At 41.2% G+C, this 15,452-nt stretch overlaps 1 protein-coding gene across 7 annotated transcripts; it reads right to left on the bottom strand.

Moving 5' to 3' along the window:
• Positions 1-1,109: 1,109 nt before the first annotated feature.
• Positions 1,110-15,225, bottom strand: UBAP1L (ubiquitin associated protein 1 like). 7 transcript variants are annotated; one of them, XR_011855050.1, is made up of 7 exons: positions 14,875-15,225; positions 11,633-11,793; positions 8,772-9,494; positions 7,758-7,940; positions 6,929-7,030; positions 3,203-3,398; positions 1,110-1,305 (listed from the first exon to the last, which is right to left on the bottom strand). XR_011855050.1 is itself a non-coding variant. In XM_072148644.1 (7 exons), exons 3-7 carry the CDS (start codon positions 11,762-11,764, stop codon positions 3,264-3,266), a joined length of 1,275 nt encoding a protein of 424 aa, XP_072004745.1. In that variant the 5' UTR covers positions 11,765-11,793; positions 13,532-13,610; positions 14,875-15,224; the 3' UTR covers positions 3,162-3,263. The 7 variants fall into 7 exon arrangements, 6 of the variants coding, with proteins under 6 accessions (XP_072004745.1, XP_072004742.1, XP_072004744.1 ...); XM_072148644.1 differs by lacking the exon at positions 1,110-1,305 and adding an exon at positions 13,532-13,610 and having other exon boundaries at positions 3,162-3,398; positions 14,875-15,224; XM_072148641.1 differs by lacking the exon at positions 1,110-1,305 and having other exon boundaries at positions 3,162-3,398.
• Between the last annotated feature and the right edge of the window lie 227 nt (positions 15,226-15,452).

Below are 15,452 nucleotides of genomic sequence, written 5' to 3'. Positions count from 1 at the left end.
TTTTAAACCTCTTTTTCTTAAAAACAAAGGCATACGAAGCTACAAGAAGAGCAGATCCTGCCAGAGGAGGCACACACCAGTATGTCAGTGTGCTTGGTTTACTATCCTCCTTGGTGGTAGATTTCCTTTAAAGTTTGGTGTTCACTGCGGTGCGGTGTAGTCATTACTATATGCACATCAACCTGGTAATAACCACTCACATACCAGTGGTTGGAGGGGCTTTCAGATGGCTACATGGCCCCCTCCAGCAGAACACACGGGGGGGGGGGGGTGTTTACGTAATCTGGATCTCCCGGTAGTAAACGACAAATTTTAACAGGGTAAGTATAATATGGAAGAACATATTATGGTTTTATACTTACCCTGTTAAAGTTTGACATTTGCCACCAGGAGTCATGGTTCAGGTGACCCCGGGACAGCAGAAGGGAGGACTTTCAGCGATGTAACATGTCCTGCTACCTTATGGTGGGTGGAGGAGCTGTGTAGTCATTACTTTATGCATTCCAAACTGCACTCCTATATCAGTGGTTACCCTGTTAAAGTTTGGTTAAAGTGGCCAACCCCTTTGAGTATAGTAAAAAGATTGGTGGACAGCTGACTGCACTAAGAAAATAAGCAGCTCTTCCTTACAATGTCACATGTCATTTATAGTCTCCTCTTAAGGCGTACTGGGACCAGATATGACGAAAAGATGATATAGTTAAATACAGCTTTGTCCAATATGGTGTGAAAATCATCATATGATACATTTTCAAAAAATTCTTGGTTGGAAAATGAAAACATAATTGGCCTTGTTACATGCGTAATGGCTAGAACTATGAAATTATCCCACTTAACCCGCACAAAATAATTCCAGAATTATTCCTCCCTAGAGGATAAAAAATCATATACAACCCAAAAAAGCCACCAATAAAAATGTCAAAACAAGGAAATAGAAAAAAAAAGATATGGATTCCACAAATTTTTCTACAATTGATTAATCCATCCCAAATTGGGATTCCATGCTGGGATTGCCATGGATGGATGGCACATACGTTTTATGTACTAGGACTGTTGTAGGACCTGTAGTAGGAGCTTTAATAAAGATCTGGCCCTATCTCCACTGCATGTAAAAGCCAAAGCTGTTTTTTATTTGTACGGATACTTGAGGGCCACATAAAATTAATTCATTGAGGTTTTCTGACGGCCTAGTGCTTGATATGTGTGTTCTATTCCATCACTGGTACACACACAGCTTCCTCAGTACTCAGCATTGCATTATTTGCAGTTTGCTCTTCTGTTATGGCTCTTGGAATATGGCGACATCTGGTTATAAAGGGATTATAAGAAAACAAAGTCAGACATTATTTTTATTATTGATGGAACAACCGTTTTATTTTACATCAATCCCTATAATTCTCTGTGGCAAATCTTTGAAAATCATGGATAACACATTGAACACTCATGCTTTGGCCGTGAGCTAGCCACACAAACCATTTCTAACTCCAGCATCCACTGCTTTCTATTGGGCATGTTCATGCCACGGTGCATGCAGTGTGAGGTATCAATGGCCCGTGAACTTGCCAACCCATGCTGCAAAAGATCGGACAGGTCCCATTCTTGCCAGTCTATGTGGAGCTGGTAGTAATTTCTAATGGACGGCTCTCAGATGGGCTGCAACCAGCAGATTACGTTGCTTTGCTTACTGACGGTAAAAGGCACAAGTTCGTGTTGATTAGGCCTATTCCGACATAAGGGTTGTGTGCCAGCCTGATCGCAGCTTTACTTTCCCACACTCACATGATGCTTAGTGTTCAGGATTTCACAGTGTTAGAATTTACTCATACTCCATGAGCCATGAGCCATGGTCGCGCTGGGACATGGGTCGAAAAAACTTAACATCTTTATATGCAGCCTGAATGGGCTCTTAGCTACAAATATCCCACTTTTCATATGACATCGTGTATATTCCCCCGTTCACTCCCATGAATCTCTTCATCACTATTAGCTTTCTAGTTTTCGGCACATGATATTGTCTTTCCTATTAACATCTGTTTTCAATCTGGGAAGCTCATAAAAAAATTGTCTAAACCCAAAAATAAATTCTCATCCTTTCAAAATAAACCCCACACATCTGAAAATAATAAATGGATTGTCTATAATTGGATCTATTGCCTAAGGGGAACTGTCCTAATAATCACCCAGGGTTTGTGGTGAAGGAAATAAAGAATAAAAAAGCCATCATTCTGGTAAAGGGGGCCTGTTATGTCCTCACTTCTAAGGTGCCATTGAGTGCCTACACTAATTGTGTACAGCTACATATTGGGGGAAATTTATCAGAAGTGGCTGAAGCAAAACTGTTCTAGTTGCCTATGGAAACCAATCAGAGTTCACTTTTAATGTTATAAACAGCTGCAGGAAAATGAAAGCTGAACTCTGATTGGTTGACATGAACAATTAGAACAGTTCTGGGAGGTGCTTACTAACTGTGCCTGGATATGGATGCCATGCAATATCCACTTCTAACGTACAAAATATGCAAAGTTATGGATGCCACATTACATAAACTGCACCTTTAAAGTTTCCTCTAATCGTGCCCACCTTCCAGCCAACAACTAATTGTGCCCCCCTTATTTAACAATAATCTGAAATCATTAGTGTATCATAGGGATGGGATATGAATTGATTTATTTTTGGGGTATTGGCAGATTGACAGCCATGGCTGTGAATGGCCAGAGGCTGGCCAATCACCACCGCCATAGCTAGTAGGTAGGGGTGTCAATTTTCCAGATTGGATGCATGGTCGTCAATCCATCAATACCCTAAAATCTATCAATTCATATCCTATCCCTATGATACACTAATGATTTGCTGGATTGGCAACCACATGTAAGGGTCGCGTGAGACACATCTGAACTTAAAAAGCAATCCCGCTCATTGCACCTACTCTTGGCACCCCATTAATGTCCTTTTTAAAGTAGCCACTGTGCAGAGCATTGCTGCTACTTCCCATTCGAATGGATGAAATGAAAGTGCAATATGCTGCGCTATAGACACATGTGACTGGCATATGTGCCCAAAGTTGGACTCTCATGATCTGAAATTGTTTCTCTATTCTAACAGTTTACCATTGATATCCTGATTCCTGCAAGAGAATTTCTGCTAATAAGGGTGCACATAGAAAGAGAGACCTAGCTGACATATATTCTGACTACAGCATTACAGGTATCTGATTCTCTTCTGTCGGTTCTTAGTCTACAGTCCATTAGCAGGATGTCCGGATGTCATTGCGCTCTCATCATGAGTTCTTCCAAGGACTGGTCCCTATGGTTATCATAAATTAGAAGAACTTCTTTGATGTCTTCTTGTTGGAACCCCATGTCATGGAACTGAAGTAAAAGCCGGAGATATTCTGCAGCCTGCAAACAACATAGGGGGGGATATTTCAGAATCAGCTCAGGTCCAATTACACAAATATCACATATATCCAGCAATTTGGCATGGGTAGTGTTGGGTATTCAAGGGCCTCCACTTCCACGTTCATTTATTTATGCGCTATGAAACTTAATCTGACCTGATTGTATATCAACACCACCTTCTGTGGCGATGTACAACGTAGTACTATGTGGATAAGGACACAATCTGCATAAGATTCAGTGCTGAGATTGTGATCATGGTAAAAGCTATAACAAAACCTGGGTAAATGTGTCCCTATGTGTATTTGGTGTGTATATGCTGCGTGTGTATATATGCTGTATGTCTGTATATGGCACTGTATGTGTGTATGTGTTGTGTGTATGTGATTGTATAAATATGCATGTATGAGTAAAGACAGTATATGTTATACATATACTGTATGGGTACATATAAGTGTAATATGTATATATTTAAGCAGGAAGGGGACCTCAATCAGAAATCTGCTATGGGCCATGCCTCTCCTAATTACACCCCTGCCAATACAGTTGATCCCATGCCATGTATTACTAAATTTCCAGGTGCAAGAGGAAATCTGTAGTCTCCTTGGCTTCCCCTGAAACTAAGGCTACATTTAGACAATGTATGCCCGCCGTACCGTAGTACGGCGGGCATACATCAGCGCTGCGGAGAGGAGCAGGGGATGAGCGCTGCTCATCTGCCCCTCTCCATAGGACTATACAGCGCACAGCGCCGTATCACATAGAAAGATAGGACATGTCCTATCTTTCTACGGGCACGTGTGCTGCACCGTACCGCTCCTGTACAGGGCCGTGAGCCCATAGAAGTGTATGGGGGACGTATATCGGCCATATATCGGCCGTATATACGACGGGCATATATATACGTCCCCCATACGTGTGTGTGAATGCAGCCTAAGTCAGACCTGCTACGGGCAGCTGATGGCTGGGGCAGATCACTTTTGAGAAATCTATGTATGGATAGGATCACCTATTTAGTATAGATTGCTTATGCACATGTTTACTAGCATTTCCATCCAAGTCCACCCTACAACTACAACCTGGATAATGCTAAATCTTAAAAACATCAGGTACAGATAACAAACGCTGCGCTGCAGGGAGCCCTGCTCTATATCCTCAGTTATTTCCATCTTAAGACATTCAACTCTTAGATGGAAGCTTTCCCTCATATTTGAACATGGCCCAACCTACCCCCCTCCCACTACCCCCTGCCCTTGCACACTATTTTAAGACCCCCAGTAAAAAGCCTGGAAAGATTTCAGACAATTTATCCACTTTATTGTAGAACATATTAAATCAAGATGAGGACAGAGAACGTAGGGATTAACTCCTTCTCAGCCAAGATAGCAGATACCCATCTCAGATCGAAGGAACTACTTTGCTCGTGAAAAGGTTAAACTTTTTGAGTATGATTTAACCATCAACTGTTTGGCTGGCCTTTAACTGGAAATGTTTACACTGAGTTGTGCCAGGATTGCCAGACCCCTTCACCATTTCCCAAATATCAGAGTAGGTCCCACCTTGGCGAATGTCCTTGGTGTTAGCTGTAATGATTTTCCTGATTGATGGACTCTTTATATGTTAATTCCGCTTCTAATAACAAACCCAGAAAAATACCAAGTATATGACTCAGCCTCCAATAAAGTAGAGTTTTTTACAGAGTTACAGAAATACAATTATCTCACTGTTTTATTATGCAAACAAGTAATTAGCTTGTTTTTCCCATAAATTTAGACTTACGGTATATAGTATATGAGAACACCAATCATTCTCAGGGGGACTGCAGCCAATAAATACTTTCATTTATCAAATGTGCTGGATTTACTATATAGGATCGTTCAGCCTGTATCTTGTCTATGTGCACAAATACAATGACAAAAGAAATTTGGAAATTTACTGCCTACTTACAGATCATCTGAATAAAGCAGTCAGAGTATATCCTCTACTTCGGTGGGTTCCCACATAGAGTATTTATGACACATCCACATGATATGTCATAATTCCTGTGGATATGTCATAAATAGTCTACAATTGAAAACCCCTTGAATTAAAAGTTGCCCTCCCTTAGTCCTTTTGCCGACTACCGGCTACAACGACGTGCAGATACAAGTTTGTGATGTACTGCTTGTGCTTGTACCATTTTTCCTTGGGCCATCCGTGACTTTCCGTCCAGCAGACGGTGAGTTAGTAGTTCACCTAGACCATATTTTTTTTGGTCTAGCATGGAGCGCAATTTTCTTGTGCATAGTATGGTACGGAGACACACCTGTGCATGCACCGTACAGCAACTGGGTGCCATAGCCATCTATGGCCGGATACACGTCCCCACAACAGCAGTGTGAAAGAGGCCTTAATCTATCCAACAAGCAGCAACTAAAAAATGGCAGCACTCCAAGATTTCAAACAAAAAACATTGTACCTTTTTTCACACAAGACCACAGCAAAGTCCCTAAAATCTTGAGCCAAAAGTCTCAGATCCTAGGGACTGAAACTTCACTGTGGTCTTGTGTGAATAGAGGTACATGAATCACTATATAATATATGATCCATGTAACCATTCTTTTAAATGCTAGACTAGAAAGATGAGACCTGACTACATCGGCATGGATGTAGTCATCCAGCGAATAGTTATATGGAATCTGCAGCCGTTCATTATTGTGTATGACAATGAATGAAAAGACATTTACATTTTGTAACTAGGACATGAAGAAAATAGTTCTACTCAGTTAAACTTTGAGTGACAAAATACCTAAATACTCAGGGGACATGAATTATAATATTAGTGAGCGGAGCTGTCAGTATATGCTACATAGCGTTACACCCTGGGCGCTGATGATACATAGTGAGGCCCATATGATACTCTGACCCTATATGAGGGCTGGGGACTTTCTCACAGTCTCTGTCTGATCTCTGATTTGGCTTCATACACACAGGAAATGAAAAGTTTTCCCAGACTTGTCATCGTACAAAACTGCAATGCAGGATCGGGACAACGCAGACCATTGACACCAAGCAGAGAGAAAATGACTGTAATCTATTATATCCCTATTATTCACTTAAATGTGCTATGCAGATTTATATATTATTCTAGGAATAGTTGCTGCATTGTAATGTTAACCATTTAGTTTCATGGATAAAATGAAAACTTTCACCCATTTGACCATGAATACATTGCAATATGTATTTAGAAGAATGTATTGCATGACTTCTCTGTGTATAACTTCTCCATGACTCCGATTTAACTTTTATAAAATAGAGACAGTGTCAGATTGTGGCTACTTGGGTCTAGAAGAGAAAATGATTTTGGGGGCTCATCCCCTATTAATGCTGTGAATATAGACCTAATAACTTTAAAATTGCAGAATTCTTAATAAACTGTGATATTGGTCGAAATTATCAAAAGGTACAGGTCTCAGCTATGAAAATCCACCAGTATACGAGAATAACACCCATGAATAAGGGGTCCTGTGTGAATATTAGTAGAATTAATTTACCTTTATTTCAGAATTCTGGAACATTTCCATTGCTTCTTCCACTTGGGCTTCTTCATATCCAAGTTTACAGAGACGGTCAGTGGCCCCCAGGTAACCTAGAACCTGGTAATGTGCAAAATAAGATTACAGATTTAGTTCATAGACTCGGTATGAATCTGAAGTTTTTCAGGCTCGGAATCAATTCTGAATCCTTCCTGCTTTGCTTCAGACAAATCCTTTAACAGCCTTTCAAAAAGCCAGATAACCAATATATTCCTAGGGTCAAAGAGGGTCATTCACATTATATCTGGGTAATGTTTCATTCTAGTTGACATGTGCCTAAGTATTTGTGTGGCCATCGCTCTCTGTATGAGACATGTATAGAATGTATCCAGCGGATACAGAAAGGTTAAGTTCTAGGCTGGTTGCGGCGTCATGCAGTAAACCGGCCACAGTTCATTTATCAGTATAACCGGTCAACAATAGGTTCCAGTCGTCCTAGACAGGGCTATTTTTGGAGTTTCTTGGTGTTCTGACAGATGACATCTAATAGTTATAGTCTATTCTAGTAGAGAATAAATCTGCTGCAGAAAAAATAGAGCACACAAGTGATGACAAATAAATGGTTAATGGAATATTAAAAGGTCTGGAAGTTGGGCCAGGAGAAGGTCATGGCGCCAGGACTGTAAATTGGAGACAGAAAAAAAGCAACTTTAAAAACGTGCACTTAGTGATAATGAATAGCTACAGCATTTAGATTATTATTATTCATATTATAACTTGTTGCTGCATTATTATTAGTTGTTGCATTGACCAATTATTGGGGAAGGGGGTAAAACATGACAATTACCTGTTCCAGGCTTTGTCCTCCCATTTTCTGCATCGCAATCATCGCTCTACGAAGCGGGTAGCCCATAGATGTCACCGCCTCAATGACGTCGCGCTCTTCTTGACTAAGAGCTAAGAGGACATCACCTGAGTGGTCAGAATGGCTCCTTCTTGTAGGTGGAAGGCAGGAATATGGATTGAGAGACTGGCGGTATAAAAGAAGGAAATACTAAATTCCCATAAAAGTGCTATACAGGATGCCTGTAACTTGTAGCTTGACCAAGGGATAGGCAATTAGATGTCTTTAATGTTATAGAAATCCTATAAGGTTGCTGAATTACAGAATCATAATCTACTTGTATTTGTAGGAGTTTTATGATGTGTAGCTGCTTTGGACCAAAATTGAAGTTAAGCAGATATGGGCCATTCCCTATGACTTATCCTCTTCACCCATAGGTCTAGTGCAGCCTTGATTTAGATGTTACTTCCGAAGTCCATGATTGCTAACAGGGTCCCCTGAGGCTTAAGGAGGTTGGTTACCTTAGTAGAGGTAAAACAAACTTTGATATTGTCCCATTAGGGTGTCTCATTATAGCCAATGATCACTATGATTAGCCATCAATACTTAATCTAGGGAAGGATGTCTGTATTCTAACACCTCTGCTGGTCATCACAACGGTAAAGAATAGGATACATGGTTGTGGCTATGCCTAGTACTAAAGCTCAATCCCATTTTTTTGAGCAGGTCCATCTGGGCTACTTGCCAAAACATGATATAATACTATCTCCATGTAAAACAATAAAGGTGAACCAGTATGGAATGAACTTAAACTCTATGCTGCCTGAGGCAAGATATAGAATGGTGCCCCCTCTGCCTTATCCATTTGCCCCCTTACTGACATGTGATGTAATAGTGGGTGCGGCTGCGGGTTTATAGAAAGGGCGCACGGACTAATGAGTAAAATCCAAAAATACAGCCATTGTTTGTTAAGTTTAGTAAAATAGGTGAGAATATCACCTTAAGTATATGTTTTACCATATAGGTTGGTTTGTGGCAGCGTATTGGAGGAATGCTGCCTGCGCTGTAGGGTCTCTTGGAGCAGCAGCAGGTAGGACGTGGAGGAGGTGTTGGACTCAAGTGGTGCCCGCAGCAGTTGCTTGGTTGATGTTGACTTTGGGGATGGCCTCTGGATTCAGGATTTCCCTTCTGTGGGTGCAGAGTTGTCATTCTTTTACTTGTGGCCTCCTGCTCATTCTTAGTGACATGTGATGGAGTAACGGCTTTTCTCCTTTTCATATGGGATGGAGGAGACTCAATATGAGAGCAGCAGCATCTGGGGGGTGGGCTGGGAAGCACTGGAGAAGTCCGTGGTCTGTTCGACCACTGTGGCTGAGGGCTTTTACACAAACGTGTCCTTGCTTCTCTTTGCCGAGCCTCTCTCTCACTTTCCTCTGATGAAGAGTACTCATCATCCTCAGAGTACCCATCCTCCTCAAAGATTCTCTCCTTCTCCATGTTTTCCCCTCCACAGCTGCTTCGTGAACGACCATTGTTCACATCTGAGGAGCTCAGGCTTCTACACCTCCTCATGGGTAAAGAAGGTAGTTGGGGACTGTATAATCTATTCGAGGACACCCCTTTCCGTTCATGCACCATCCAGTAAGGAGGTGCAGTGGGTCTGACACTGGACATGGGGTCTTTTCGATTGTACATTTTTTCGACCCAGTCTAGAACTTTCCTCTCGACAGAAAAATTGTGCTGAAGAAAAAGAAGAGTAGAATTTTAACAAATCCAAATAATAAGTAGAAACATTTCCAACAATTTTTTTCTTTAAAGAAAATCCACCGTCAAAATCCATTGTGATCAACCAGGGACACTTACTCATAAATCCAGGCACTGTGACTGTGGTAATATTCTTATATTTGTTATTCATGGCCTCTTTCTTTTAAAAGTCAACTTTTAATACCATGCTAATGATCCGGAAAGGCTTTGGGGGGTATTACCAGTGACCCTCCATGCTGTAGCTTCACAGGCAGTTACACTATGCATCAGCATTTCCCCCCATCCCATGAAGTGAAATTACAGCAGAATGATGGAGGGGGAAGTGCTCATGAAGCAGGGGAGGGCCTGCTGTGCTCAGGTAACAATGCTCATAGCCTTTCTGGCTCATTAGTATAATTTTAAAAGTTGATTTTAGAAGAAAGGAGGCCATGGATGACAACTATAAGAAGATTATCACAGTCACAGTGCCCGGATCTATGAGTAAGTGTCCCTGGTTTATAATGATAGATTTTGATGGCAGATTGCCTTAAACCAATATTGAAAATAAGGACAGAGGATATCAGAGACCTCAGGTAAAATAAGGAATTCAACACATCCAGTCACTGATAGTTCCCGTTTGCATGACTAGACCGTACTGAAAACTTGACAATGATAATCTTGTCATTGGTTTAATTTTTACAAATTACAAAAAGCACTATATGTTCCCTAGACCTCTCTCCTTGGAGAGCAGGAAGATTATGGATAATAAAAAGTATATATAAATGAAGGGGCAAAACACGCAACTAAGCAGAATGTGTCACCCACAAGTGGTAGAGGCCTGGCCCTGCTGTAGCTCTCAATAACCGCACAACTTTGAAAATAAAGCCTCAATCGTATTACCATTAATGGGCACTAGGGCAGGGTATACATTTAGTCTTATGTAGTTATGTGTTTTGTGCCCATGCACTAGGTCTTTGAAATAAATTTTAACACATGGATCTACATTTCAGCTAATGAAACGTCTAGGGGCTAGTTCACATATGGCTTTTTTTTAGCTGTTTTTTATTTAATCTACCTCCCATTGAATTCAAACTGAGCCAGTGTCAGCTTCTTATTTTTGCTATGAATGGAAAAGATAAGTAGCAAGGCCAATCTTGCCAATAGTTCAGCAGTGGAATCCCCAAACCAGCACTTGTCCATAATACCCATGTTCTTCCAGGTATAGTAGTCCATTCCCCCTCCACAACTTTGGTAAAATAGATATAGTAGGACTGCCGGAGGTGGCGCACGCAGGTAGTCAGACAATCACGAAGTATGTAGTTAAAAAATAATTTTATTTGGTATCTCAGGAACATAACGCGTTTTGGAGTCAACTACTGAGCTTAGAGGACAACTCTGGGTCATTAACCCTTCACCCACACTGCAGTATCTTCTCACTTGATAAAGGAGTCGTGGTTGACTCCGAAACGCTTTGTGTTCCCGAGATACCAAATAAAAGATTTTTTAACTACAACCTACATGATCGTCCCAATATCTGTGTGCGCCACCTCTGACAGTCCTACTATATCTATTCAATCGGAATCCAGACCAGTGTGGAAACTGTGTCTTAATGACCCCGGCCTAAGGGGGGGGGGGCACTTTTATTGAGGGTGCGGTCACACGTTGCAGTTAAAACTGCATTGCAATTAGTTTTGGGTTGGTTTTAGGTGGTATTACTTATTTTAAGAAGTGAAAGACATCAAATCAACAGGTGAATGACATTTGTGGAACAGCTTTCGCCTCCAAAATCAAATTCACTCGTTCAGTTCATGTCTTTCACCTGTGAAATTGACAAAACTGCACCTAAAACCAACTCAAAACTAATTGTGATGCAGTTTTAACTGCAACGTGTGACCGCACCCTAAGACCAAGCTACCGAAATAAATTTGTGCCTAATCTAGCACATCTTAATCTGGTGAGCCTCATTTCAATTCTCCTTCTATATTGGTTACCACAGCAATACTACCCTATGAGCGCTATTTGGTCTCTCCTTGTCTGCCTTTCTATACTTTGGTAAAATAGCTATGATCTGTTAATAACATCCCCTGATATAAACGCATTGGACTGGTACATGGCAGTAATAGCCGATTACTCACCACAGTACACATTAGTATATCGCTGCAGTCGGGAACATTAACATTTGAGAGGTGGCTTTTACTTTCGTCGGGTGAGGGGAAAGGGGTGAATCCATCATACAATTTGAATGGGACGTCATCCAGAACACTCATTCCAAAAGGAGTCTCCGAATAGGAGAGACCTAGACAATGACAACCAAAGCTCAGTATGCGGAGACACTTACCAAACTGAGGAATTCAGATTCTAACAAAATATGTTAATGTTTCCTGAACACAGATTAGAAAGAGATTGGAGGCTAAATAAGAAATAATGGATGCTTTCTTCCATTAACAGCGCCGCATATGCTTACAGGTTGTGTATGGTATTGCAGCTCAAATAACTTAAAGTGTAAGGTGCTGAGCTGCAAAATTAGACAAAGGCTGTGAACAGGTTTGAGAATGTTTTTGGAAGAAAGCAACCAGTTTTTTCTAATCCTATACATGTCTTTTCCACGTAATTATTACTATTGGGCATAAGGTAAATGAAATAAGACATAGTCAGAGCTATTCTGCTAGAGGCTGAACCTCTAAAATTTAGGACACCAGACCCCATCATTCATTGTACACCAGTGGGCTAAAGGAGCGAAATGGACATGTTGTCCCCATCCCCACCATAGCAATAAGACGTCAGTGTGAGATTTTTCTTTACCTTTTTGCCTCTGACCGGCTGTTAGCATAGTGTAATATTTCACCCAAACATGGACAACATGGACAGGTGGTTTCTAGTGTTATACACCCGAGATGGTTATGAGCAGTGACATATTTTGGAAATAATAGAGAACATTATCCTAGATTCTCCAGGCTGTGTTACAAGTCATTGACAATCAGATTCTGATCTGGTCACTTACGCCAGGGCTCAATTCATATTACATGTACAGATTGGGTAACCAGGCACAGATATAAGATGCCATATCATTAGCTTATTTAATAGTCATTTCTTAACAGGTTTCATACTATTACATCACTATCACTTGATCCATGTGTAGGATTTATCGGACTGAGCGTAGAACTGCTGAACAGAACGCTGCATGTCAGTTTAGTTGAATATTTCTAGGTTTGGACTGGTACAACCTGCACATATAGTCATCTAAGGTCCTATTGTCCCTGGTTGGGACACAGTGGGGCAGAGTTACTTACCCCGTCCATTCGCGATCCAGCGGTGCGTTCTGTGCGGTGGATTCGGGTCCGGCCGGGATTCACTAGGGCAGTACCTCCGACGTCCACCAGGTGTCGCCGCTGCACTGAAGACCATCGGAACGCACTGAAGTTCACCGAGCCATCCTGGGTGAAGGTAAGCACGAGTCCAGCGACAATTTTTTTTAAAAAATGCGGCGGTTTTTCCGAATCCGTCGGGTTTTCCTTGGGCCACGCCACCCCCCATTTCCGTTGCGTGCATGCCGGAGGCGTTGCACCATAATCTGATCGCGTGCGCCAAAATCCCGGGGCAATACAGGGAAAATCGGCGCAAATCAGAAATATTCGGGTAACACGTCGGAAAAAACGTGAATCAGGCCCTTAGTAAATGACCCCCATTTTGTCTACAAGTCACCGGAAATCGCCATATTACCAAGAAAATAATAAATCTCAGTTCACATTTTAGCAATGGTTTTTATATTAAACAATTGGTGGATGGGGACTATTCTCTTCCATGATGGAAATCCCTCACACACACTTGTGAGTGTGATGCTTCCAACATGCATCACACGATGCAGTTTCCAGAACTCAGAATGTCGGTTCTGGTTGTCAGGATTCGGGTCGGACATTTCAGCCAGCAAAAGCTGCGAGTATGATACGTTGGACGCATCAGACTCGCTCATGTGTAAGGGCCTTACCCTTATCAAACAACCTTATCCTATTGTGTCACGGGGACACTTCGCTTACTCTCATTCCAAGTCGCTTTACCAATTCTGCTTCTTCTGAGGTAAAAGTCTTGCGTGATCTGCTTTCCAGCACATTTAGTCTTTAAAGGAATATCAAGTGTATATAAAAAAAAAAAAAAAAAAAAAAAACTCTAAATTATGTGGGAATGAGCTTAGAGGGGTATGCTTAGAGGCAAGCCGATGCCTGTAACAACTAGCAGAATTGTGAATGCAGCTGTGGGTAGTATAAGGCAGGGTGGCTATTTCACACTGCCATGATGGGTCTATGAATCACTGATTGACCACAGTGCTGGGGAAGGGACTCCTTGCATCATACTGAAATATGATGTAAGGAGTCCCTTGGAATGAGCAGCACTGAACTATAATCATAATAAAAATTTGGACCGCATGCCTCATATCTCATTATGATGCACTGAGTCCCATCCCCAGCACTGTGGTCAGACTACACTTTCTGTGACTCACAGACTAACCTCATACAAAAAAAAAAATAATAATTTACAAATCACATTTTCTGTAATTGATGTAAAAATCATACATATAAATCGAATGCATTAGCTGAAAGACATGAAATGAACACTAATATTAATTTAGGATGATCTACATTTCTGTGATAATATATGACTTTGTATCTTCGCAATCAGTCCAGATAAGTAACATATTAGTTCATGGATCAGTGCAATTAGTTTACTATATAGTATAATAAAATGGATCAAGAAGAACTATAACAATAACTTAATATATATAAATATATTATATATACACACATATGAATGATGGTTACACATACCCCGGGAAGTAGAACTTGCTGCAGCTGATTGAGTATCTCCAAGTGAGCCAATATATAGAAGCAAAATGTCTGAAGATGTTTACAAGAAGCCAACAGGTATCTAGGACTCTCCGGATGTAGTAAGCAGCCTAAAAGCTTAATGAAGCCACGTGTACCAGACATAGGTAGCATCAGCTACAAGTGACGCAAGATGCCAACTAATCCCATTAAAACGTGAAGCCATGTATGGTGGAGAAATGTGACCGCTGACTCATTAATGTGCAGTAGGAAAGTAACAAGAGACTATAGGGGAGATTTATCAGAAGTGTCAGAGCAAAACAGTTCTAGCTGCCTATGACAACCAATTATATTAGAAACTGCAACTAAAGCCGACTGTAATTGGTAGCCATGGGCATCTAGAACAATTCTGCTCTCAGACACTTCTGCTAAATCTCCTCCAATGAATGTATTTCTCTTTAGTAACAGAACAGCAAGTTCACAAACATATAAACTAAGTTCCTAAAAATCTGTGTACATGATAAAGTAACAGCCCTCTGTGTTTATGGGATCGTAATTACCTGTAAACATATCCTTATGCCAGTAGGGTTCAAGGCGCTATTCTGGATATTGAACTTGTATGGCAGACTATGGTACAACCCATCACCCTAGTTGGCACTTATTATAAATTTTCAGCTTGTCCTCGAATATGAATACATTAAACACTGCCCATAGTAAACATACGTCACAAAGAGGTTAGGGCTATATGGAGATGGCTCATGGGCTGTTCCCTCTACATACAGGCCTGGTATCTGATGTATTATACAGCAGACACCCGCAGCTAACTGCTGTGGTCAGTGCTGGCAACAGTCATTGCAGTTACCCTGTTAGTTGCCGTGGTCAAAGCCAATCATTTCACATAAACAGTAGCTTTACATGGACGCAGCCATTTTACTGCCAATCAGCACCCCCCCCCCCCCCCCCAATGTCATCAGGGGTTAATGATTGGTTGCCATTACAGCTGAGAGTCTCCTATGGCTGCCAGTTAACACTCTCCATCATAGCCTGCTGGAGGAAGGCTGTGTAATAAACGATCTGTATATTCATATAGTGTATTGCATTAGCGATCAGACTCCCACAAACAAATAACACATTTATA

Source organism: Engystomops pustulosus, chromosome 4 (assembly GCF_040894005.1).
Source record: "Engystomops pustulosus chromosome 4, aEngPut4.maternal, whole genome shotgun sequence".
Taxonomy (NCBI): domain Eukaryota; kingdom Metazoa; phylum Chordata; class Amphibia; order Anura; family Leptodactylidae; genus Engystomops; species Engystomops pustulosus.
Note: the sequence above shows the minus strand (reverse complement) of the source record. Positions and strands in the feature narration are given on the sequence as shown.